The following is a 27,755-nucleotide window of genomic DNA, read 5'->3' as shown; positions in this document are numbered from 1 at the left end:
TTGTGCACCGGGGCCTTGTCATACTGAAACAGTAATGGGCCTTCCCCAAACTGTTGCCACAAAGTTGGAAGCACAGAATCGTTTAGAGTGTCATTGTATGCTGTAGCGTTAATATTTCCCTACACTGGTACTAAGGGGCCTAGCCCGAACCATGAAAAACAGTCCCAAACCATTATTTCTCCTCCACCAAACTTTACAGTTAGCACTATGCACAAAGGGAAGGTAGCGTTCTCCTGGCATCCGCAAAATCCAGATTTGTCCGTCAGACTGCCAGAAAGTAAAGCGTGGTTCATCTCTCCAGAAAGCATTTCCACTGCTCCAGGTCCTAATGGCGGCGAGCATTACACCACCCCAGCCAACGCTTGGCATTGCGCATGGTGATCTTAGGCTTCTCAGCCATGGTAACTCATTTCATGAAGCTCCCGACAAACAGTTATTGTGTTGATGTTGCTTCGGAAGTGAGTGTTGCTCCTGAGGACAGACTTTGTTTTACGCACTAAGCACTTCAGCACGGTACCATTCTGTGAGCTTGTGTGGTCTACCACTTACCGGCTGAGCCATTGTTGCTCCTAGATGTTTCCACTTCACAATAACAGCACTTACAGCTGACCAGGGCAGAAATTTGACAAACTGACTTGTTGGAAAGGTGGCATCCTATGACGGTGCCATATTGAAAGTCACTGACCTCTTCAGTAAGGCTATTCTACTGCCAATGTTTGTCTATGGAGATTGCATGGTGGTGTGCTCGATTTTATACACGTCAGCAACAGGTGTGGTTGTAATAGCTGAATCCACTAATTAATAGCTGAATCCACTAATTATATACTTTTGTATATATAATGTACAGTGGGGCAAAAAAGTATTTAGTCAGCCACCAATTGTGCAAGTTCTCCCACTTAAAAAGATGAGAGAGGCCTGTAATTTTCATCATAGGTACACTTCAACCATGACAGACAAAATGAGGGGGAAAAAAATCAATCACATTGTAGGATTTTTAATGAATTTATTAGCAAATTATGGTGGAAAATAAGTATTTGGTCACATACAAACAAGCAAGATTTCTGGCTCTCACAGACCTGTAACTTCTTCTTTAAGAGCCTCCTCTGTCCTCCACTCGTTACCTGTATTAATGGCACCTGTTTGAACTTGTTATCAGTATAAAAGACACCTGTCCACAACCTCAAACGGTCACACTCCAAACTCCACTATGGCCAAGACCAAAGAGCTGTCAAAGGACACCAGAAACAAAATTGTAGACCTGCACCAGGCTGGGAAGACTGAATCTGCAATAGGTAAGCAGCTTGGTTTGAAGAAATCAACTGTGGGAGAAATTATTAGGAAATGGAAGACATACAAGACCACTGATAATCTCCCTCGATCTGGGGCTCCACGCAAGATCTCACACCGTGGGGTCAAAATGATCACAAGAACGGTGAGCAAAAATCCCAGAACCACATGGGGGTACCTAGTGAATGACCTGCAGAGAGCTGGGACCAAAGTAACAAAGCCTACCATCAGCAAGGGCATTGAAGATGAAACGTGGCTGGGTCTTTCAGCATGACAATGATCCCAAACACACCGCCCGGGCAACGAAGGAGTGGCTTCGTAAGAAGCATTTCAAGGTCCTGGAGTGGCCTAGCCAGTCTCCAGATCTCAACCCCATAGAAAATCTTTGGAGGGAGTTGAAAGTCCGTGTTGCCCAGCAACAGCCCCAAAACATCACTGCTCTAGAGGAGATCTGCATGGAGGAATGGGCCAAAATACCAGCAACAGTGTGTGAAAACCTTGTGAAGACTTACAGAAAATGTTTGACCTCTGTCATTGCCAACAAAGGGTATATAACAAAGTATTGAGATAAACTTTAGTTATTGAGCAAATACTTATTTTCCACCATAATTTGCAAATAAATTCATAAAAAATCCTACAATGTGATTTTCTGGATTTTTTTTCTCATTTTGTCTGTCATAGCTGAAGTGTACCTATGATGAAAATTACAGGCCTCTCATCTTTTTAAGTGGGAGAACTTGCACAATTGGTGGCTGACTAAATACTTTCTTTGCCCCACTGTATATTGATAGCCTCAAAAATAGTACACAAATGTATCATTATGTATTGTTGATCTTGGCTTTATAATACATTTTTTCTTCTTCTTTTTGTTGAGTTTAGTCACATAATTTCTCAATTTCAGTAAGTAAGCCAGTCATTTTTGCAGCCGGACTTATTAGCCACTCCCTTTGCCCCATCTCTTTCAATTCCTCATCAATCCATGAAGCGTTAACAGTTCTAACAGTCCGTTTCTTAACAGGTGCATGTTTATTAATAATTGGAAGAAGTCAAGTGCAGCATCTGGATGCTACTTATTAAATCACATCAGACCACAAAATATTGGTTGCATGCACATAAGAGTCACAGAAAAATATTTTGTATGATCTCATACACTATTTTAGGCCAAGCTTTTAGAACACTGGCTTTCCTGAATACGGCATCATGAACTTTACCCAGTACCAGGTCATTTTAGCCAAAAACCTGGGTGCCTCTGCCAGGAGGCTGAAACTTGGCCGCAAGTGGATCTTCCAACTAGAGAATAACCCCAAGAACACATGAATGGTTAATTGCATACAATATAGCTCAGTATTTGTATTTTTTATTTGATAGTCATTTGTCCTCATCTTTATCAAGGGTGCCAATAATTTTGGACCTGAGTGTATACATACTGTATACAGAGCTTTCAGGAGGTACCCCTTGATTTTTTCCACATTTTGTTCTGTTACAGCCTGAATTTAAAATGGATAAAACATTATATATATTTTTTTTTACAATTCACTTACACATAGAATCTCATCATTTCAAAGTGGATGATGTTTAAAAAAATGGAAAGCTGAAATGTCAACACTTTTGTTATGGCAAGCGTAAATAAGTCCAGGAGTAGAAATGTGCTTAACAAGTCACATAATAAGTTGCATGGACTCACTCTGTGCAATAATATGTTTAACATAATTTTTGAATAACAACCCCACATATACAATTGTAAGGTCTTACGATCTGTAAGGTCCCTCGGTGAAGCAGTGAATTTCCAACATAGATTAAACCGCAAAGACCTGGGAGGTTTTTCAATGCCTCGCAAGGAAGGGCACCTATTGGTAGACATTGAATATCAGACATTGAACATCCATATGAGCATGGTGAAGTTATTAGACATTGTAGTGTATTGATACACCATCCAAAGATACAGGTGTCCTTCCTAACTCAGTTGCCGGAGAGAAAGGAAACCGTGGCCAATGGTGACTTTAAAACAGTTACAGAGTTAAATGGCTGTGATAGGAGAAAACTGTGGATGGATCAACAATTTTGTAGTTACTCCACAATTACAAACCTAATTGACAGAGTGAAAAGAAGAATAAAAACATACCAAAACATGCATCCTGTTTGCAATAAGCCACCAAAGCAATACTGCAAAACATGTGGCAAAGCAATTCACTTTTTGTCCTGAATATAAAGTCTTGTGTTCTATTGGATTTGCTCCAAACAGTACTGAGTACCACTCCCCATATTTTCAAGCATAGTGTTCCAAGATGGCGTAGCAGTAAGATGTTTGTCTTTGTCCCATGTAAATATATATATTTTTCCATTTATTTTGTATACATTTCAATATATTTCAATCTCTTTTTTTCATTTACGAATTAAATATACCTCCCTGCAACCCGCCTCACCCAATGTGGTACGGAACTGCTATTTTTTTTAGACCTTGTCACTGGAACCTCCATCAGAAGGTAGCCATCAGAGGCTAGCCAGCTAATTAGCTACTAGCTTTAAAGTCATTGTTAGCCACTGCTAGCGGTCTACACATTTAGCTTAGACACCGGCAGCTTTAGCCCGGATAGCCTGGATAATACCTGCCAGTCTGCACAGCGCGATATTAGCCCTGAGCATATCGGACTGCTTTTTTCCCACTACATCACCGGATTCCTACCGCAAGCTCTGGACCATTACACCGGATCATCGCAGCTAGCTAGCTGCTACCGAGTGGCTATTGTGGCTAACGCCCTTGTCCAGAAGCAAGCACCAGCTAGACTCGAGCTAAGCCCATCTCCCGACTAGCAAACGAAGTACACCAACTACAATTACCTATCTTGCCAATTGGCCTGGACCCTTTGTCGACATGGAGCCCCCCCGATCTGTCACGACCGGTGTGCTCTCATCCGGCCTATGTGTTGTGGATGTCGGTGAAGACCCTCTGGTAGACCTGGCCCGTAAGCTTCCTGAACACGTGTCTCCCGCTTGCCTAGCGTAGTAATGACTACCGAACGGCTCCCTGTTTCATCTATTGCTGCTCATTGGACCCTATGATCACTCGGCTTCACAGCTGATACCTGCTGGACTGTTCATTAACACAATACTTCATTTTGTTTATCTGTCAGCCCCAGCTTCGAACTCAAGCCCTGCGTGTAGCTAACTGCCCTCTCTGCCCATTCATCTCCATTTACCCATTGTTGTCATCTTAGCTGTTTACCCGTTGTTGTCTTAGCTCTCCCAATCAACACCTGTGATTACTTTATGCCTCACTCTAATGTCAATATGTCTTGTATACTGTTTTTTAGGGTAGCTCTCATTGTTTTATTTTACTGCGGAGCTCCTAGTCCCGCTCAACATGCCTCAGATAGCTCCTCTGTCCCACCCCGCACATATGCTGAGACCGCACCTAGCTTGACTGCCTCCTCCAGAGATGCAACCTCTCTCATCAACACTCAATGCCTAGGTTTACCTCCACTGTACTCACAACCTACCATATCCTTGTCTGTACATTATGCCCTGAATCTATCCTACCACACCCGGAATTCTGCTCCTTTTATTCTCTGTTCCCAATGCACTAGACGACCAGTTCTTATAGTCTTTAGCCGTACCCTCATCCTACTCCTCCTCTGTTCCTCTGGTGATGTAGAGGCTAACCCAGGCCCTGTGTGTCTCCAGGCACTCTCATTTGTTAACTTCTGTAATTGTAAAATGCATGTTAACATCAGAAGCCTCCTCCCTAACTTTGCTTTATTCACTGCTGTAGCACACTCCACCAAACCCTTATGTCCGTCCATGTCTGAATCCTGGCTTCGGAAGGCCACCAAACCCTTATGTCCGTCCATGTCTGAATCCTGGCTTAGGAAGGCCACCAAAAATTCTGAAATTTCCATCCCCAATTACAACATTTTACGCCAGGATAGAACTGCTAAAGGGGGCAGAGTTGCAATCTACTGTCGAGATAGTAGGACAGAACTCTGCAGGCTATCTAGGTATATGCCCAAACAGTTCGAGCTACTACTTTTAAAAATCCATCTCTCCAGAAATAAGTCCCTCACTGTCGCCGCTTCCTAGACCCCCCTCAGCTTCCAGCTGTGCCCTGGACACCATATGTGAATTGATTGCCCCCCCATCTATCATTAGATTTCGTACTGTTAGAGTGACCTAAACTGGGATATGTTTAACACCCCGGCCGTCCTACAATCTAAGCTAGATGCCCTCAATCTCACACAAATTATCAAGGAACCTACCAGGTACAACTCCAAATCCGTAAACATGGGCACCCTCATAGATATCATCCTGACCAACTTGCCCTCTAAATACACCTCTGCTGTTTTCAACCTGGATCTCAGCGATCACTGCCTCATTGCCTGTGTCCATTACGAGTCCGCAGTCAAACGACCACCCCTCATCACTGCCAAACACTTCCTAAAACATTTCTGCGAGCACGCCTTTCTAATCGACCTTGCCCGGGTATCCTGGAAGGATATTGACCTCATCCTGTCAGTAGAGGATGCCTGGTTATTCTTTAAAAGTGCTTTCCTCACCATCTTAAATAAGCATTCAAAAAATGTAGAACTAAGAACAGACATAGCCATTGGTTCACTCCAGACTAGATTGCCCTTGACTAGCACAAAAACATCCTTTGGTGTTCTGCACTAGCATCGAATAGTCCCCGCGATATGCAACTTTTCAGGAAGTCAGGAACCAATATACACAGTCAGTTAGGAAAGCAAAGGCTAGCTTTTTCAAACAGAAATTTGCATCCTGCAGCACTAATTCCAAAAGGTTTTGGGACACTGTAAAGTCCATGGAGAATAAGACTACCTTCTCCCAGATACCCACTGCACTGAGGCTCGGAAACACTGTTTCCACTGATAAATCCACAATAATCGAGAATTTCAATAAGCATTTCTCTACAGCTGGCCATGCTTTCCACCTGGCTACCCAAACCACGGCCAACAGCTCTGCACCCCCCGCATAAACTGGCCCAAGTCCCCCCCCCCCCCCGCTTCTCCTTCACCCAAATCCAGACAGCTGATGTTCTGATAGAGCTGCAAAATCTGGATCCCTACAAATCAGCTGGGTTAGACAATCTGGACCCTCTCTTCCTAAAATTATCCGCTGCCTTTGTTCCAACCCCTATTACTAGTCTGTTCAAACTCTCTTTCGTATCGTCTGAGATTCCTAAAGATTGGAAAGCAGCTGCATTCATCCCCCTCTTCAAAGGGGGAGACACTCTAGACCCAAACTATTACAGACCTATATCCATCCTGCCCTGCCTCTCTAAAGTCTTCGAAAGCCAAGTGAACAAACAGATCACCGACCATTTTGAATCCCACCGTACCTTCTCCGCTATGCAATACAGTTTCCAAGCTGGTCATGGGTGCACCTCAGCCACGCTCAAGGTCTTAAAAAATATCATAACCGCCATCGATAAAAGACCGTACTGTGCAGCCGTCTTCATCGACCTGGCCAAGGCTTTCGACTCTGTCAATCACCGTATTCTTATCGGCAGACTCAACAGCCTTGGTTTCTCTAATGACTGCCTCGCCTGGTTCACCAACTACTTCTCAGATAGAGTTCAGTGTGTCAAATCAGAGGGCCTGTTGTCCGGACATCTGGCAGTCTCTATGGGGGTGCCAGAGGGTTCAATTGGGGCAGCAGGGTAGCCTAGTGGTTAGAGCATTGGACTAGTAATCGAAAGGTTGCAAGTTCATATTCCCGAGCTGACAATGTACAAATCTGTCGTTCTGCCCCTGAACAGGCAGTTACCCCACTGTTCCTAGGCAGTCATTGAAATTAAGAATTTGTTCTTAACTGACTTGCCTAGTTAAATAAAGGTAAAATTAAAAAATTCTCGGGCCGAGTCTTTTCTCTGTATATATCAATGATGTCGCTCTTGCTGTGGGTGATTCTTGAATCCACCTCTATGCAGACAACACCATTCTGTATACATCTGTCCCTTCTTGGAAACTGTGTTAACAAACCTCCAATCGAGCTTCAATGCCATACAACACTCCTTCCGTGGTCTCCAACTGCTTTTAAATGCTAGTAAAACTAAATGCATACTCTTCAACCGATCGCTGCCCGCACCCGCCCGCCCGACTAGCATCACTACTCTGGACGGCTCTGACTTAGAATACGTGGATAACTACAAATATCTAGGTGTCTGGCTAGACTGTAAACTCTCCTTCCAGACTCATATTAAGCATCTCCAATCCAAAATTAAATCTAGAATCGGCTTCCTATTTCATAAAGCCTCCTTCACTCATGCTGCCAATGATACCCTCATAAAACTGACTATACTACCGATCCATGACTTCGGCAATGTCATTTACAAAATAGCATCAAACACTCCACACAGCAAATTGGATGCAGTCTATCACAGTGCCATCCGTTTTGTCACCAAAGCCCTATATACAGTGCCTTGCGAAAGTATTCGGCCCCCTTGAACTTTGCGACCTTTTGCCACATTTCAGGCTTCAAACATAAAGATATAAAACTGTATTTTTTTGTGAAGAATCAACAGCAAGTGGGACACAATCATGAAGTGGAACGACATTTATTGGATATTTCAAACTTTTTTAACAAATCAAAAACTGAAAAATTGGGCGTGCAAAATTATTCAGCCCCCTTAAGTTAATACTTTGTAGCGCCACCCTTTGCTGGACTTTGACTTGGCCATTCTAACACCTGGATATGTTTATTTTTGAACCATTCCATTGTAGATTTTGCTTTATGTTTTGGATCATTGTCTTGTTGGAAGACAAATCTCCGTCCCAGTCTCAGGTCTTTTGCAGACTCCATCAGGTTTTCTTCCAGAATGGTCCTGTATTTGGCTCCATCCATCTTCCCATCAATTTTAACCATCTTCCCTGTCCCTGCTGAAGAAAAGCAGGCCCAAACCATGATGCTGCCACCACCATGTTTGACAGTGGGGATGGTGTGGTCAGGGTGATGAGCTGTGTTGCTTTTACGCCAAACATAACGTTTTGCATTGTTGCCAAAAAGTTCAATTTTGGTTTCATCTGACCAGAGCACCTTCTTCCACATGTTTGGTGTGTCTCCCAGGTGGCTTGTGGCAAACTTTAAACAACACTTTTTATGGATATCTTTAAGAAATGGCTTTCTTCTTGCCACTCTTCCATAAAGGCCAGATTTGTGCAATATACTACTGATTGTTGTCCTATGGACAGAGTCTCCTACCTCAGCTGTAGATCTCTGCAGTTCATCCAGAGTGATCATGGGCCTCTTGGCTGCATCTCTGATCAGTCTTCTCCTTGTATGAGCTGAAAGTTTAGAGGGACGGCCAGGTCTTGGTAGATTTGCAGTGGTCTGATACTCCTTCCATTTCAATATTATCGCTTGCACAGTGCTCCTTGGGATGTTTAAAGCTTGGGAAATCTTTTTGTATCCAAATCCGGCTTTAAACTTCTTCACAACAGTATCTCGGACCTGCCTGGTGTGTTCCTTGTTCTTCATGATGCTCTCTACGCTTTTAACGGACCTCTGAGACTATCACAGTACAGGTGCATTTATACGGAGACTTGATTACACACAGGTGGATTGTATTTATCATCATTAGTCATTTAGGTCAACATTGGATCATTCAGAGATCCTCACTGAACTTCTGGAGAGAGTTTGCTGCACTGAAAGTAAAGGGGCTGAATAATTTTGCACACCCAATTTTTCAGTTTTTGATTTGTTAAAAAAGTTTGAAATATCCAATAAATGACGTTCCACTTCATGATTGTGTCCCACTTGTTGTTGATTCTTTACAAAAAAATACAGTTTTATATCTTTATGTTTGAAGCCTGAAATGTGGCAAAAGGTCGCAAAGTTCAAGGGGGCCGAATACTTTCGCAAGGCACTGTACTACCCATCACTGTGACCTGTATGCTCTCGTTGGCTGGACCTCGCAACATATTCGTCGCCAAACCCACTGGCTCCAGGTCATCTATAAGTCTTTGTTCGGTAAAGCTCCACCTTATCTCAGCTCACTGTTCACCATAGCAACACCCACCTGTAGCACGCGATCCAGCAGGTATATTTCACTGGTCATCCCCAAAGCCAACACCTGCTTTGGCCGCCTTTCCTTCCAGTTGTCTGCTGCCAATGACTGGAACGAATTGCAAAAATCACTGAAGTTGGAGACTTATATCTCCCTCACTAACTTTAAGCATCAGCTGTCAGAGCAGCTTACACAGCCCATCTGTAAATAGCCCATCCAACCAACTACCTACCTCATCCCCATATTTGTTTTCTGCTCTTTTACACACCATTATTTCTACTTGCACATCTATCACTCCAATGTTAATTGCTAAATTGTAATTACTTCGCCTGTCACGTTCGTCATAACGAGGAGACCAAGGCGCAGCGTGATAAGAATACATTCTTCTTTAATGAAAGAGAAACATTGAACAAAATATACAAAACAAAAACAAAAAAAGACCATTACGCTATAAGACATGCGTGCTGACAGGCAACTACACATAGACAATAACCCACAAAATCAAAATGGAAATGGCAACCTAAATAGGATCCCCAATCAGAGACAACGATAAACAGCTGTCTCTGATTGGGAACCAATTCAGGCCACCATAGACCTACATATACCTAGACATACCAAAACCCCATAGAATTACAAAAAAAACCTAGACAAGCAAAAACACACATACCACCCTCGTCACACCCTGACCTAACCAAAATAAATTGTTTTAAATCAGGCTGTAACACAACAAAATGTGGAATAAGTCAAGAGGTGTGAATTATTTCTCAAGGCACTGTGTGTGTGTGTGTGGGGGGGGGGGGGGGGGGGGGTGAATGTTGGAAGTCAGGGCTTAGAGGTTAGAGGTCAGTGCCAATTAAACACTGAAGCGCAAATCCAACACCTCCCCCCTGTTATCTGAAGTGTGCATTCATTCCCCCTCAAGGACTTAAAAATTTAAAAGCATTGGATTGTTGTAGACTGTAGAATAGATGGAGTCCACACCATATTTCTTCCACCAGTTCAATAATTGCACACTTCAATGAGGGGGAAGTGAACAAGTGCACACTTCAGGGAGAAGGGCTAAAGGGAAAAGAATATCTACAGGAAGTGCCCTATTTCTGTGTGTACGTGTGTGTGTGTGTGTGTGTGTGTGTGTGTGTGTGTAGACCGATGAGTTGATGATACTATCACAGAGACGTAGCAGATCAAAGTGCTACCATGGTGACGCCAGCAGCACTCTGTTTAGCTGCTCATTTAATTATCTTTATCTGTTCCAAGCAAAGTGGCTGAAAGCATACTCTCTCTCTCACGCACACACACACACGCACGCACACACACACACACACACACACACACACACACACACACACACACACACACACACACACACACACACACACACACCTGTATCTCTGTGTGAGGGAGAGATAGTGTGTGAGTATGTATGAGTGTGTGTGTTTATGTGTGTGTGGTGTCTAGTGTTACAATAACACCAGGGAACAGAGAGGCTGTTAAACTTTATGGAGGAGAGAGAATGGACACTTAGTGACCTTCTGACTAATAGATGTTGTCATAGCAACCATATCTCTATGCACATAACCATCATTTCCTCTCACACTCTACCTACAAGGCTGTGTGGACACCCCAAAATCATAAGACACACAGAAGTATGTACCCCATCTCTCATCAACAAGATCTGGGAATGTGACATATTATTAATGAACATCTATTTTTGATGCATTCATTTTGCATGGTTGCATTGTTAATTCTGCGTGGTTACAGTGTTCAACCAGAAACAACTCGAAGGTTAACAGTTTAGGCATTTAATTCTGTGGAAGAACTTGACTGGCCTGCAAAGAGCCCTGACCTCAACTCCATCGAACACCTTTGGGATGAATTGGAACGTCGACTGCGAGCCAGGCATAATCGCCCAACATCAGTGCCGACTTCACGGATGCTTATGTGGCTGAATAGAAGCAAGTCCCCGCAGCCTTCCTAGAAGAGTGGAGGCTGTTATAGCAGCAACGGGGGGACCAACTCCATATTAATATCCCATAATTTTGGAATGAGATGTTTGATGAGCAGGTGTCCATATACTTGGTCATATAGTGTATCTTACCTGGCATGCCTGCTGGCAAGCCTGCTGAAAAGCAAGCAATTACAAAATTAACTGAATAAGACTCACATTCCTTTCCATCTTTAATCCAGACTTTAGCAGAGATGCAGAGAAGCATAAGTAGTGTATTTAAAAAAAGAAACACCAGTCAGAAGAATACAGACAGCTCAAGAGGTATGCTTAGATATGCAGAAAAGTTTACACATATTTGATATAGAATTAAGCAGAATTTACGTAAATTCTCCACCCCCAAGATTTTTGGGGTGTGTCCCCCCGCCATTAGGTATCATTAAGTATTCTCACAGATTACTAGAGCATTGTGAACTGCCAAAGCGCAGTGGTCTGATGCTTTGGCTCTGAGCATCACGAGTTCGCACTAAGTTCTGGGCTGCTCTCATATACATGCCAGGGTTGGGATAAATTCCATTTAAATTCCAGTCATTTTAGGAAATATACTGAAATCCCATTTCTCTTAAATTCTTTTAAATGAAGAAAATGAAAAATTGGAATTTGGTTCACTTTCTGAATTGACTGGAATTTAAATGGCATTGACCCCAACCCTGACACACACATACAAACACATTTGTCGCCTACTACCCCTCTCACAGCCTTTTTTCTACTTTTCCAGAGATCACTGTGAAGGTCTCTCTCCCTACCTCTGAGTCCCTCCGTCTCCCTTCCTCCCTTGGTCTTTATCTAATCTATGTTACTCTTTGTCCTCCCATCACAGGTTGCTACGCAACTGTGTTCCATTGATCTAGAAGAGCAGGATGACAGGCACACATAACTGTGATGACACACACACGCACGCACAAGTCGACAGACTCACGCACGTACGTACGCACGCATTCATACACACACACACCTTTAAATACCTTTATTCCAATTGCACCGTTGACACAAAACGAGGGACACAGAGGGAAGGGAAGAGAGAGGAGAAAAGGAGGGGGAACGGGAGAGAGAAAAGGCAAAGAGGTGGGTGGGTGGGTGGGTGGGGGGGGGGAATGGGGGCTGGGAAATTGATGCAGTGTTTCTTCCATTTTGATACAGATTGCCCTGGTCTCCTCTGCCATCTGGTGGACAAGACACCACATTGTTCTTTACATGTTGTTTTCAGTTGTTTTTTTTGTTTTTTTTGTGGGGGGGGGGGGGGGGTCTATTTCGTGTTGTTCCAAGATGGGATTGTTCAGCCTACTTGATTAAAATCCTTCCATACTCTAAACATTATGATTAAATTAAATGACTATTATGCATTATGGGTGGGTCTATAAACAGTATACTAATTATCTCCAATGTTATGATTGCTGAGTGGAAATCTCGAATGCAATTAACTTGTTTAGAACCAAGCATGTTTACAAGATGTGGCTCAATTACGAAGATTTTACAACAGATAAGGCCTATAATTACCACTATAGGGCCAGTGTGATTTGTTCTTGAGTCTTATTTACAGGATGTGACGTCAATCAAAGCGCTGGAAAGAAAACTAGTGATAACGTACCCTCCTCCTTTTACTTTATGTTCGCATTCATATATTTTATTATTTCCTGTTGTTTTTGCATTGCCGAGAAGAAACCGGCATGTAGGCATTTAGTTTACCATGAGTGCATATCATGCGTATATCAGTACATACGACGAATACAACTTGAAGTTTCAGAATGATAAAGTCATCAACTACATTAAATTAATTTGTGCACAGTGATGATAAACCTCATGCAAATGTAAAACATTAAATCAAATCATGGTTTTACCTGACTCCTCTAGAATGTAGGCGTAGTCCACATTAGAATTTTTAGGCATTTTTTTTCGACAGTGATGGAAAAGTCACTGCACTGAAGCTGTTGCCAGAAGTAGACAGAATTGCGACAGTAGGGGCAATGTCGCAAGTGTAGTAGGTTAGGTTGGTAGCCAGCAAGATGACATGTTGATAGCCGCCCACATTGGGTACTGCTCGAATGTGAACGTCATTGCAACTATTTAAAGATATCGATAGTGTGTCCGTCATGACATTGTTTCCCGTGCTCATTTTGGTTGTGAAACAATTTCGCGTTGAGGAGCCTGTGTGTCAGATGTGATGTCACCGCTAGCAGCCTGTATTTTAGCATCGTGGGACGTGTAAAATGTAAGCAGACAACAACGGGGCTCGTTTGTGTTTGTATCCCAAATAGCCAACTACGGTCGCGCTTGAGGTAGTTTCGAAGAGACGAACATTTTTCGAGATTGCATGCGGATATCGGTCTTGTGTCATCAGAACATTTTTTTTGTGTGAGAGGAGTGTGTTCGTCTCCCTTGTGAGGAAGTGGGATGTGGCCAGAGTGTATTAATGTTGCCGACGAAGATATGAAAATCATTGTAGCAGTGCTTTTGGAGCCTCGCTACATTGTAAATACTAGGTTAGACTTGGTGCTTAACGCGAGCCCATTTGACGAATTCGATGAAGACATCCGTCGGTGTTCGAAATCGTGCTGGGGCCGCTCTGATTACATAATATCAACATGTGAATTATAGATTGGTTTTATTTTATTTTTTTGAAAACCATTGATTTGCTAATGTCAACTCAACGTCAGACAGTGGACTCATCTTTAGCTTTGGGAAGACTGGAAATCAATAGTCCCATGCTAAACCTGGGAACTTGCCTCTCCGGTTCAGTGAAAGAGAAGACCGCTCAGGGAGGATCGCAGGCGGCGCACCTGAACGGATGTGTGCCACTCTCCCATCAGGTGGCGGGTCATAAGTATGGCGTTGATAAAGTAGGTCAGTGACTGGACTTATCCAATATGTTCTCCTGCCGCGACGGTGCATGTTGTTTATCCACTACTGAGTTGCATTTAATTTTGCAATCTTGGTCTGCATGGTAGAATAACTAAGTTTTGTTCAATGACAATACCTCAGAAAAGCTGACAGAAGTAGGCTAAACCCCCCCCCCCTCCCCATGATTCTTTATCACCAGGACAACGCTATGGAGCAAACAAGCCGTGGTGATAGGTTTCATAATGTCAGTCAATAACAGAATAGAGCACCTGCTTGTATCCTTTTGTGTACTTTAGTTGAAGCCTGTAGTATCTGCTCTCCTATTGTAATCAAGCAACTGAAATCCAGTTTGGCTTCTATCACCACTATCACTCTTGATCATCCACTTAGTTGTAGCCTACAAAACTCACCAGGCAACTTACCAGTGGCTATAGCCTAAATCATGAATTAGGCTTACACATCCAATGTTTGAAGTAACACTCCCTTAGCTGAAGGGGCCAATGTATTATTTCTGTCCTTGGAGACAGTGACAGAGCGCCAGTGTCAGTAGGATGTAATCCGTGTTGTCTCTCTGCTAAGAGCCTCTCAGTTGAATCCTACCCTCAGCCAGGGCTTGGGTGTCAGACTTGTATTTAGGTCAAGACTCTTGACACACGTTTAACCTCTGAGTTGATTAAACGCTGACGCTTGGAGTGTTCATTTCCTACCAGTGGGAAGGCCAGGCCGGGGTAAATTCTTTGTCATAGACAGTATCGCTAGCTGTAAATCCACAATCCCACAACCAACCGGTGCATATTCTAATCAGCATAGCCTACTGCATATGACGTAACGTACAGGAACATGCCGGTGCTTTCTTCTCAGTTTCAAATGTCACTATTTCAACTGATTTTAGGTGTAAGGTTCAATCTGTGCCTGAGGCAGTAACATTTAGTTGAGTGGATTGCTGTCCATTCTTTCCCCACTTCATTCTATCTAATATTGGAGCCAAGTCTCAGAGTGAGTGTAAAGTATCTTACTATATATGATACTGGTGCCCAGTCGTCTTTGATAAGGTGCATTGTTTTTTTATGACTTCATGTTAAATACAAGCTAACCTTTGCACTTCTCAGCTGGGTATAACTGGCAAACTGTTTGGCCCTGTCTGAGTACTTTAGAAAGGCCTCTTTCCTTTCTCTCTTGAAGTAACTACAATTCTAAAATGGTTGCTCAATTGTGAAAGCTAGGGCCCTCTCGGTCACATTTTCCAATCCAGTCATATCTGATCATTGATTATTTAGCTGGAAGGATGTCTTTTTGAGATATTCTGACTTGACTTTTATGCTGCAACCAGTACTAGATCTTTAGCTAAGTGTCAGAATGGACCACACCTTTTGTTTCAACAGGCATATTGCAACATCCTGATGGCACAGTACTCAAACAGCTCCAGCCCCCTCCCCGAGGTCCTAGAGAGATGCAGTTCTACAGCATGGTAACCATCCACCTTTTGATGCACAAAATCAATAGATATACATGTTATTGTCTGAAGGTATAATCATTTTCACTGTACAGAATGCACTTTATGAAATTGCTGTTCTGCATCACTTTCAATTCAAAAACTTAAAAAATGTTTTTTACTAGGGAACAGTTCTCCCATGTCAGTTTGAACAAAGTTTATGTTCAAGTTGACGTGTAGATTAAATGAGTTAACAAAAAGTGAGTGATTAGTCCTAAACCATTCTATCGTTCAATCGCCCAGAATAGTTCTTAAGGAAGCCTAGCATTCTGGCCCCTTTACAGTGGCTCTGGGGGCCTTTGTTATGGCAATACTGGGCACAGTAATGTAGTCCACATCTCTACTAGCTCAATCAATGGGCAAGGTCAGCACACTCCCCACGTATAAACCAGAGGGCTATCTGTTTATTTAAGGGCTTAAGAAAGGTGTTTGCCTCAGCATGTCCACTGCAACAACATTTAGCCAAAGCATTATCAGAGATTTTCCACTGGCACCGCTTAATCTACTATTGTTAAAGTGGACTAAATGTACACGGGACGTAATGGTTGCTTTGGAAATACTCTCTTACAGAGGAATCACGTATTACAAACTTGGCTACTTTCACCACCATTTCACTGTAGTGAATAATAAAAGGGAAGGAAAATAAATGTTTGTACTGTACTATCGCATTACTCTTAATATTTGTTATACATGCGACGTGTTGGTAAAACAACATCTCCGTCAATAAAGACAGACATTCCCACATAGAGATGGTGAATAGTTCCCTCAACGGAGCTGATGTGATTCTTCAACAAGTATAAAGTATGTCCTAACCGCCCTTTGCTTCTGACAGGTCTACGCCGACGACTGCTGTGATCCGTGTCTGTTGGACCTTCAGCATCACCTCCCCAAATACTTTGGCGCCTGGTCCTCTCCTGAATCTCCTAACGGTAAACACCGGCAAATAGCAAAAATCCTTAAACCTACCTGGGATATTATTTCAACATATACCCGGGGCCTGTATTCACAAATAAACTCAGAGGAGAAATGCTAATCTAGAATCAGGTCCTCCCTGCCCATAAAATGTTAGTCATTCTGATCTAAAGGGCTAAACTGATCCGAGGTCAGAACTTCATTCAGAAAGACTTCTGTCATTCGGATGGTTTCACAGCAGAGCTCTCCAGCTGTTAAATGTAAACAATCATGACAGTGTTCTGCTTTGCTCCTAGGAACATGACACTGTAGTGGTGAAACAAAGCCTCGTCTATCATTCTAGTGGCCAAATGTGTTGATTTATTTCAAAATGTCTCTCCCACGCCTTATTTCTGCACCGCCCTCTGATGACATCACAGAGCTGTACCTGAAACTTGAGGATGTCACTCGGCGGTTCCAGAAGCCCTGTATTATGGACGTGAAGATAGGCCAGAAGAGCTACGACCCCTACGCCTCCTACGAGAAGCGGGACCAGCAGATCAAGAAGTACCCGCTAATGGAGGAGATTGGCTTCCTGGTTCTCGGAATGAGGGTGAGTCTCTCTATTCAGCCTCCTTATGAGCCCCTCCCATTGGGTTGAAAAGGCCTCTCTAACTGCTACTGCCATTCATGTTAATGAGAGGGGCTATATGAGACCTTGAAGGAAGTACCTTAGGCCGTTTTTTTACGCTGCAATTATTGAGCGGTATCCTAACAAATACTCGCGACTACTTATTACTGAAGTGTAAAGCTGAGAAATTCTCCCGTCCGTCCTCTATGCCACCTGTGGAGGTTGCGGGTGAGACTCGGCCAAGAGTAACCCCTCTCCGGTGTAAACATGATTGTCTCTTCAAGCGAAGTACTCGTACAGTGAAAGATCTTAATAGCAGAGCTCCGTTTTTGAAACGGCTGAAATGTAATCCTTGTTTTTATTGAGTTGGTACCTGAAATTACAGTAAATGCCAATTCCGTTCTGAAGTTGACTGATGAACAGCACAGTTTGTCAAGGAGAGCATGCTTTAAAAAAAAAAATGTATTCAAAAAGTGACTTTTTCCAATCCTCTTACAGAGCCACATGCAGTCCAAGTGTTTTGATTCCTATATACCACCGGAAAGAGCAGATACTAAACTTTTTTTTTTGTCCATTTACATAACATGAAATTGATCAGAAATACAGTGTAGACATTGTTAATGTTGTAAATGACTATTGTAGCTGGATACAGCTGCTTTTTAATGGAATATCTACTTAGGCATACAGAGGCCCATTATCAGCAACCACCACTCCTGTGTTTCAATGGCACCTTGTGTTAGCTAATTAATCTAAGTTTGTCATTTTAAAAGGCTAATTGATCGTTGGAAAACCCTTTTGCAATTATTTTAGAGCAGCTGAAAACAGTTGTGCTGATTAAAGAATCAATACAACTGGCCTTCTTTAAACTAGTTGAGTATCTGAAGCATCAGCATTTGTGGGTTCGATACATTTGCCAAACAACTCAAAAATTGAGGGGATGGGCTCTTCAGAATATCACTTTTTTTGTTGAATCACCATGTTTACAATGTGAATACTAGCGACACTCAGCAATAGCTTGTTTGGGGAAAATATTATTTATTTGATTATATTCTAATTGTAAAATATGTGTTGATTGCCATAAGGACAGGGGAATTTAAGTGTGTCTTGGCTGCTAAATAAACTAGTGTATTTCATTGGCACGGCACAGCAATATAGCCTAGGCTACTAGCACAGACGTAATAACAGAACATAATTATACTCAAAATATGCTATTCTTTTCTTTTGAAATGAATTTTCTTAACATCATAATGTTTCTTAATGTTTTATTTAATCGTTATTTGACTAGGCAAGTCAGTTAAGAACAAATTCTTATTTACATTGATGGCCTACACTGGCTAAACCCGGACGTCACTGGGCCAATTGTGCGCCTCACTATGGGACTACCAATGACGGCCCATTGTGATACAGCCTGGATTCGAACCAGGTTGTCTGTATTGACGCCTCTAGCACTGAGATGCAGTACCTTAGACCGCTGTGCCACTCGGGAGCCCACTTAAGACCCACCTAAACAAAATTATAATTGGTTTCTTTGTGATGGTGTACAGTTGAAGTCGGAAGTTTACATGCACTTAGTTGGAGCCATTAAAACACATTTTTCAACCACGCCACAAAACTATACTTTTGGCAAGTCGGTTAGGACATCTACTTTGTGCATGACACAAGTAATGTTTTCCAACAATTGTTTACAATTTACAAGCTTCTGATAGGCTAATTGACATCATTTGAATCAATTGGGGGTGTACCTGTGGATGTATTTCAAGGCCTACCTTCAAACTCAGTGCCTCTTTGCTTGACATCAAGGGAAAATCAAAATAAATCAGCCAAGACCTCAGAAAAAATTATTGTAGACCTTCACAAGTCTGGTTCATCCTTGGGAGCAATTTCCAAACGCCTGAAGGTATCACGCTCATCTGTACAAACAATAGTACGCAAGTATAAACACCATGGGTCCACGCAGTGGTCATACCACTCAGGAAGGAGACACGTTCTGTCTCCTAGAGATGAACGCACTTTGGTGCGAAAAGTGCAAATCAATCCCAGAACAACAGCAAAGGACCTTGTGAAGATGCTGGAGGAAACGGGTACAAAAGTATCTATATCCACAGTAAAACAAGTCCTATATCGACATAACCGGAAATGCCGCTCAACAAGGAAGAACCCACAACTCCAAAACCGCCATAAAAAAGCCAGACTATGGTTTGCAACTGCACGTTGGTACGAAGATCGTACTTTTTGGAGAAATGTCCTCTGGTCTGATGAAACAATAATAGAACTGTTTGGCCATAATGACCATTGTTATGTTTGGAGGGAAAAGGGGATGCTTGCAAGTCGAAGAACACCATCCCAACCGTGAAGCATGGGGGTGGCAGCATCATGTTGTGGGGGTGCTTTGCTGCAGGAGGGACTGGTGCACTTCACAAAATAGATGGCCGCATGAGGAGGAAAAATTATGTGGATATATTGAAGCAACATCTCAAGATATCAGTCAGGAAGTTAAAGCTTGGTCGCAAATGGACAATGACCCCAAGCATACTTCCAAAATTGTGGCAAAATGGTTTAAGGACAACAAAGTCAAGGTATTGGAGTGGCCATCACAAAGCCCTGACCTCAATCCTAAAGAAAATTTGATGGCAGAACTGAAAAAGCGTGTGTGAGCAAGGAGGCTTACAAAGCTGACTCAGTTACACCAGCTCTGTCAAGAGGAATGGGCCAAAATTCACCCAACTTATTGTCGGAAGCTTGTGGAAGGCTGCCAGAAATGTTTGACCCAAGTTAAACAATTTAAAGGCAATGCTACCAAACCCTAATTGAGTGTATGTGAACTTCTGACCCATTGGGAATGTGATGAAAGGAATTTAGGAAAAGTCAGCGACAGGTGGGTCAAAAGTTTTATTGAAAGGAACTAATTGAAATGACTAAATTAATCATCGTTAGTGCTTACTTGGCATTAGTAACCATTTTGAGAAAATAAAGGTTGAGAGACGGGCAGGATATGAGGTTATTTCTATGTGGCAGGATATGAGGTTATTTCTATATGAAGGGTAGATTAGATCACTGTTGATATTCACTATCTTCATTATATTAATAGTTTATCTGTTATGTCAAGTTTGTCATGGTCAGAAAAAGACAGTTCAAGGATTTTTTGTTGTTGTTGCCAGACCTCAACTCAATACGTTGAGTACCAATTCATTAGGAACTGACTAAGTGGATCCAGGTGACAGCCATAATCCCCTATTGATGTCATCAGTTGAATCCACTTGTGTAGATGAAGGGGAAGAGGCTGGTTAAAGGAAGATTTTTAAGCCTTGAGACAATGGAGACATGGATTGTGTATGTGTGCCATTCAGAGGGTGTATGGGCAAGACAAATGATTTTAAGAGCCTTTGAACGGGGTATAGTAGTAGGTGCCAGGCGAACTGCAGCGCTGCATGACTTTTTTGTGTTCAATAGTTCCCTCATGTCTATCAGGAATGGTCCACTGCCCAAAGGACACCCAGTCAACTTGACACAAGTGTCGGAAACATTGGAGTCAACATGGGCCAGCATCCCTGTGGAACATTTAAACACCTGGTAGAGTCCATCCCCTGACAAATTGAGGCTGTTCTGAGGGCCAAAGGGGAGTGCAACTCAATATCAGGAAGGTCTTCCTACTGTTTTGTACACTGTGTTGTTTTGTACACTCACTAGCAATGAACAAGTAGAATCAATACCCGATGACCTCATCTCCGCCATCAGACCAGTTGTTTTCCGTTAACATTGTAATCACAGGAACCCAATGTCAATAATCCCTCCAAGGGCTTTTACCAGGTGTTGATAAACCTGCCTGGGCAGCCGAACCAGAGCTAGAAGGACGATTCAAAGATTGTTGTGTTTAGGTCAAGTGTTTTTGCAACAATGCCTTATGTTTGGAGTCAATGTAGAAGTGTGCCCTCTGCTCGCCCTTTCTGGTCTACCACTTACTGGCTTAATGGTATCCGGGCAATGCAGGATGCAATCGCTTTTTCTAGTATCCTATCCAAGAGACTCATAGACCTTGAGTGGGAAAACTGTTCACCCACCGTCGCACAGTTGATGGCTGCAGGATTTGGTTCACTTTGTAAAACTAGAAAAAGTGTGTTAATGTGTGTTTCATTCCAAAATGATGTATATCATTCCTTCTCCAGAGGCCAGACCTCCCCTTTCCACTTGTAAATTGCTTGCTTGATGGTATTTATTTTTAAATATCTGATTTGCCTCCATAATCTGTATAATCTGCTACCATACCTATTCATGTACCTTTTAAGTGGTGTTTCTTTGCCCTGGTTCTGACCCCTTTTAAGGCTTGAGAAACACTACCTTTTGAACAATGTGCTTGCCCTAGTGCTCTCTCACTTCTTAAAAAAAAATTGAACTATTCACACATCATCAAGCCTTTTGTTGGAGTTTGGTGTGTGGGGGTGTGCACCCTTTTGGGTCCTGGGACCAGGATTGAGAAACACTGCCTTTGAACAACGTTAAAATATCCATGACCTTGAGTGTACCTGATCCTCTGACCCATCTAACTACATGTTCAGTCCACCTCCAGAATTATTGGCAACCTTGATAAAGATGAGCAAAAAGAGGAAAATGTTTAATTTAATCCATTTTAGAATAAGGCTGTAACGTAACAAAATGTGGAAAATGTGAAGCGGTCTGAATACCTTCCAAATGCACTGTAGATGCATCTCATTAGTCCAACGTCACCTGTTCCAATGTCCTACTTCCCAGTTACTGTCTGACTGGCTTCACACCTCACACATGTTTTGGTTAATGTTTATGTGAAGAGTTCCATTTCTCATCCGGTTCCATTCTGAAGTCCTCTCTGTTTGAACACAGGGTTGGTCGTCGCTGACCAGTCAATCACACAGGGCTAAAACCAACATACCACTATTCTTCCATTCCATAATGACTTACAGGAGAGTCCTCATCTCTACCCCCAATGACCAAATCTAGCCTATTGGAATATAGTTGCTTGGCCCCCTCAACAACAGGATTGTTATGCTTTTACATTGACACCACGGATTAAGTATCGAGGAGCTTTCAGTGTTGTCTTGGTATATGGAAAACTCAACGTGTCTCTTTCCTCAAACTTTGTTAAACAGTCATGCCAATCGCAAGATTTCAATACAGCTGGACTGCAAAATACTACCACGTGCTATATGGTTTTATTGACCAATTCACTGAACATGGCCTTACACCTCAGCATATTTACACTGCATTCAGGAAAGTTTTCAGACCACTTTTTCCACATTTTGTTACGTTACAGCGTTATTGATTAAATAAATAACAAATATTCTCAATCTAGACACAATTTCCCCGTAAGGACAATATGAAAAAAGGTTTTTAGAAGTTTTTGCAAATGTATTAAAAGTAAATGAACTGAAATGCCTTACATAAGTATTCAGACCCTTTGCTATGAGACTTGAAATTGAGTTCAGGTGCGTCCTGTTTCCATTGATCATCCTTGTGATGTTTCTACAACTTCACTGGAGTCCACCTGTGGTAAATTCAATTGATTGGACATGATTTGGAAAGGTACACACATGTCTATATAAGGTCCCACAGTTGACTGCATTTCAGACCAAAAACCAAGCCATGATTTCGAAGGAATTGTCCGTAGATCTCCGAGGTAGGATTGTATCTTGGCACAGATCTGTGGAAGGGTACCAAAACATGTCTGCAGCATTGAAGGTCCCCAAGAACACAGTGGCCTCCATCATTCTTAAATGGAAGACGTTTGGAACCACCAAGACTCTTCCTAGAGCTGGCCGCCAGGCTAAACTGAGCAATCAGGAGAGAAGGGCCTTGGTCAGGGAGGTGACTAAGAACCCGATGGTCACTCTGACAAAGCTCCAGAGTTCCTCTGTGGAGATGGGAGAGCCTTCTAGAAGGACAACCATCTATGCAGCACTCCACCAATCAGGCCTTTATGGTAGAGTGGGCAGACGGAAGCCACTCCTCAGTAAAAGGCACATGACAGCCCGCTTGGAGTTTGCCAAAAGGCACCTCAAGGACTGTCATGCCATGAGAAACAAGATTCTCTAGTCTGATGAAACCAATATTGATTACTTTGGCCTGAATGCCAAGCGTCATGTCTGGAGGAAACTTGGCACCATCCCTACGGTGAAGCATGGTGATGGCAGCATCATGCTGTGGGGATGTTTTTCAGTGGCAGGGACTGGGAGACTAGTCAGGATGGAGGGAAAGATGAACAGAGCAAAGTACTGAGAGATCCTTGATGAAAGCCTGCTCCTGCTTCGGGACAAGTCTCTGAATGTCCTTGAGTGGCCCAGCCAGAGCCCGGACTTGAACCTTATCGCACATCTCTGGAGTGACCTGAAAATAGCTGTGCCATGACATTCCCCATCCAACATGACAAAGCTTGAGAGGATCTGCAGAGAAGAATGGGAGAAACTCCCTAAATGCCAAGCTTGTAGTGTCATACCCAAGAAGACTTGAGGTTGTAATCGCTGCCAAAGGTGCTTCAACAAGGTACTGAGTAAAGGGTCTGAATACTTATGTAAATATGACATTTCAGTTAATAAAAATAAAACATGTTTTGCTTTAATCACTGGTTACTGTGTGTATATTGATGAAGGGGAGAAAAAAACCATTTAATCCATTTTAGAATAAGGCTGTAACGTAACAAAATGTGGAAAAAGGAAAGTGGTCTGCATACTTTCCGAATGCACTGTACATACCTGAAAAGTACACGCTGACAAAAGGCATTTGACTGCATGGCATATAGTCTAATCAGTTAAACGCTCCACTTTGCTGGTCTATTATCTTGCCTGTGTAACTAATTCTGTAGTACTAGTTGTTGTGAAAATGTAAGCCGTGTTCAGTATTTTTAGTGTGACAGGCTAGGGTTTTTCTCTCCGTTTTAGCATGTGTAACCTAGCACCTCGTTAGTCAGGATGTGTTTCACCTGCGCAGGCCCAGCTGGTATTTAAGACCTGCTGGCCCAGTGCATCAGTTGGGAGAACTACACCTCACGTTAGCTCTTCCACATTAGAGAGCCGAACAAGCCTTCATCTGGCAGTTTTTCTTCATATCCATTGGTACTTCCTCATTTTATTTTTTAGTTTGTCTTTTCTCAGGCAAATCCAGTGGGCATCCATGGCAGGTGTTTTTTAAGACCACACTGAAGTTGCTTGGCCAGCACCCAGTAGTCACCCACATTGATGCCTTTTTAGAATCCCTTCTAAACCCCACCTGTTTTTGTGTTTGTCAGTGACTCATTTGTTCCCTTTTTTGTTTTGTTCGCAATGTCATTTTGAGTTTGTCTTTTGGTTACCAAACAGCAGCCTCTTGGGAGGTCAGTAATAGGAAGTGTCTAGCCACCAGTAGAACAGGATGGAGCTAGCTTCTATCTGACTCATCTCCAGATCTGTTGACTAGGACCTTTACCCCAATCACCATTTATGCCCTTCCCCTCCTTTGGGTGTTCCTCACAGGTCTCTGAGGGTCATGATAACATAACTGTTCTTAACTCCAATGTCAATCGGCAAATGAATGAGTAATAGTGCCTGTCGCACTCTGCTTTGGGAAATGAATGTTGAGGACCACCGGTGTAGTTTTCACTTCTGGAATATTTGCCTCCACATGGCCTAGGACCTGCACTGGCAAGCTCTGTCATACCAGGTTGTCTTCTCACTCGTCAATAAGGTAGACTAGTAAGCGAATAAGATTCATCATAGTCTAGGCGTGGTAAGAACACAGACCTTTCAGCACAAGGGGTCGTCCACTGACATGCCCTGTGTTTGCCCTAGGGTCAGAGGCTTTCTGGCACGGAGCATGGAAAAAATCTGCTGATCACCACAGAGTGATAAGACTAATTACTGATAATGATGTTCCGGATTGCAGTGATAGAAGGGAGGAATCCCTCTGGGGAAGACAACAGTTTTGCTCCTCTCGGCGTGGGAATGGAATTATCTCGGAGTCCTCACAGACTTCAGAGATCTACTCGCATTGCTATTAATATAACCGGGGAAAAAATATGTATCATATTATGTCACATGTATAATATATGTGCATCATATTCTAAATGTTTTGAGAAAATTGTGTAAAAATAATTTCTCCACCAGAGGGAGTATTCCACCCATGATTGTGTCACTGAGTTTGTTATATAAAGACACTTCATCTCCTTTTGAAGTTAAGCAGTGCTTGTTAGTGCTTCCATATGAGAACAAACAATAGGCCTATGTGCTGCATCTAACTTGGCCGCACTGAGTGGCGCATCGGTCTAAGGGACTGTATCTCAGTGCCTTAGACCGGCTGTGATCGGGAGTCCCATAGGGCGGCGCACAATTTAGCCCAACATCGTCCGGTTTAGGGGAGGATCTGGCCCGGGGTAGGCCGTTATTGTAAAATTTGAATTTGTTCGTAACTGACTTGCCTAGTTAAATAAAATGTCATTCTTCCTTTCTGTCTTTCGAACCCTCCAGGTGTACAAGGTGAACCCTGACGGCTATGACTCGTATGACCAACATTACGGACGAGGCCTCCTCAAGGACACCGTCAAAGACGGTGAGCTCCTGAGACAATAATAATCCCGGCACAAAATAAACAACATGTATACCTTTCTGTCTATTTCCACGGGGTTTTGCTTGTAGTTGCTAGCCAAGCTTGCTCTCAATTAGACGATGCCCGATGCGTTTTCCTAAACAGATTAAATCATCGCCGTCATTTCTCCTCAGAAAACATTGTATTCCTCAACAACAACAATTACCTCTCCCGTTCCTCTCCCAGGTTTATCAAAATTCTTCTATAATGGGACGAGTCTGAGGAAAGACGCCATCACTGCCAGTATCCTGAAGGTCCAGAACATCCTGAGATGGTTCGAGGGCCAGATCCAGTTAACCTTCTATGCCAGCTCCTTGTTGTTTGTATACGAGGGCCTGCCTCCTCCCAACCCGGAGGGCCACATCCCCAGGGGCCTACCAGAGAAGAGCCCGTCTGCCGCCTGCTGCGAGCCCAATGAGGACGTACTGGAACACAACAACAACGTCTGCGCTGCCGTGCCGCTCGACTACAGCCTGTCCACCATGTATGCCATGCACAAGAAGGGCTGCACCCGGGGTCACCATGGCAACGTCACAGCCACCGGCGGCAACGCCACGACAGACCCCAACCCCCAGGCGCACAATAGCACATGGAAGTGCCCAGGTCTGGTGTCGTCGGAGCAGCCCAACGGCAACGGTGTCAAAGCACGACTGGAAGAAGAGGAAGTTGGGGAGGGAGGCCGGGGGGAGCCACAGCCAGAGCAGAGGGCCAGTGAAGTGGAGGTGAGGATGATTGACTTTGCTCACGTCTTCCCCAGCGAGAGCCAGGACCAAGGCTACATCTATGGCCTGAAACACTTGCTGGAGGTGCTGCAGCAGATCCTCCACCAATGACCTTCTTTCTCCAGTGGTTTGTCTTGTCTCTCATTGGTCAAGTGTACCTAATCTGTGTTTTACAGTCCCAGTCCCTCGCCCCGTGATTCACTGCACTATATGCACTATATCAATGAAGTCATTTCTCCATAACTCTTTGTCCGACATATGTGCTTCTTGATTCTTAACCACTGTTAACAGGTATCTAACTCAGGTAAACTACTGTAATCAATACTCAAGTGATTATCCCTAAAGAGTACCCTCGTTTTGTTGGCTTGCGTATGATATGTTTGTTTTTTATATAATTATATAATTATAATTTTTATATAATTAAGTGTATGTCTTTTTGTTTTATTTCTGATCCTTTTGTCTTTTTATTTGTCCCAGAATGATTTGTATTTATCCATTTTAAGTTATACTCAGTAGAGGGTAAGTACATTCAGCATTGCTGTTCTCTATCTAGCTATATGTTTTGCTTCCAAATTGCCTTACCTGATCTTCTTAACTTCTTAACCTGTATCTTTGCAGTGGTACTTGTTCATGATTGACTTTCAAGATTATATTAATCTCAGAAAACAAGAACTAAAGTCTTGTTTAGTTGTGTCAGATGCTCTGTGAAGTTCTCGGGGGAGATGTTAAAAGATACTAACATGACTGGTGATGTCCCCCCCCCCCCCCCCCCCCCCCCCAACAGAAACACTTGTTTCAGACAAGTCTATGGGCCAAATGTCCCCTTCCCGAAATTCGAAAGATCCGAGAGCACCTGTGAAATCGTGATTTGTCCAAACGATTAGTGACACAAAATCAGCATAGCACAAAAGAGTTCCTCGTTAGGTCATTACATCCCACAGTCTTGTCGACAGATGCTACCACCGTTTCTGTTGCGTGCGCCTTTCCAACGAGAGCTGAAGGTGATCCGTATGACGTAGATTGTCCTCCCTCTGCCCACTACACTGTGTGTCATGGTCTGTTCAATTGTGAAGAAATTGCAATACGCTGCTGTGATGACAATGAATTCACAGACTGAACAGAGAGAGATTTTGAGTTTGTTTTATCTAGTGATTCATGTTCAGAGGGATAGAATGCCAAAGTACTGGGTCTTTTTTTTTGGAGAGGGAGCAAGGTCTGGATAGAGTTCTGAACTTGAAGGCCTGGAGGTAGATTATATCCTCGTGGTGTTGTCTCTACCCTGACAATGC

General features: G+C 43.0%; 2 protein-coding genes across 2 annotated transcripts in view; one reads left to right on the top strand and one right to left on the bottom strand.

The window, feature by feature from the left end:
- Window positions 1–13,259, bottom strand: part of LOC109870359 (neurexin-1a) — a 92,420-nt gene extending 79,161 nt beyond the window's left edge. The window contains exon 1 of the mRNA XM_031805281.1: window positions 13,148–13,259. The gene's annotated coding sequence lies outside the window, so the exon portion shown is untranslated. The remainder of the gene's footprint in view (window positions 1–13,147) is intronic.
- ipmkb (inositol polyphosphate multikinase b) lies at window positions 13,196–27,216 on the top strand. The gene is made up of 6 exons (XM_020460500.2): window positions 13,196–14,150; window positions 15,530–15,615; window positions 16,472–16,568; window positions 16,971–17,143; window positions 25,627–25,708; window positions 25,931–27,216. The coding sequence occupies exons 1-6, from the start codon at window positions 13,946–13,948 to the stop codon at window positions 26,575–26,577; spliced, it is 1,290 nt and encodes a 429-aa protein (XP_020316089.1). The 5' UTR covers window positions 13,196–13,945; the 3' UTR covers window positions 26,578–27,216.
- Window positions 27,217–27,755: the final 539 nt, after the last annotated feature.

The sequence above is a fragment of the Oncorhynchus kisutch genome, linkage group LG25 (assembly GCF_002021735.2).
Source record: "Oncorhynchus kisutch isolate 150728-3 linkage group LG25, Okis_V2, whole genome shotgun sequence".
NCBI classification, from domain to species: Eukaryota; Metazoa; Chordata; class Actinopteri; order Salmoniformes; family Salmonidae; genus Oncorhynchus; species Oncorhynchus kisutch.
Note: the sequence above shows the minus strand (reverse complement) of the source record. Positions and strands in the feature narration are given on the sequence as shown.

Coding starts and splice junctions, on each gene's coding strand:
- ipmkb (XM_020460500.2), top strand. CDS start 13,946: ATGTCAACTCAACGTCAGACAGTGGACTCATCTTTAGCTTTGGGAAGA. Junction 15,616..16,471: donor AGATGCAGTTCTACAGCATG/GTAACCATCCAC, acceptor TGCTTCTGACAG/GTCTACGCCGACGACTGCTG. Junction 16,569..16,970: donor CTCTCCTGAATCTCCTAACG/GTAAACACCGGC, acceptor ATGACATCACAG/AGCTGTACCTGAAACTTGAG.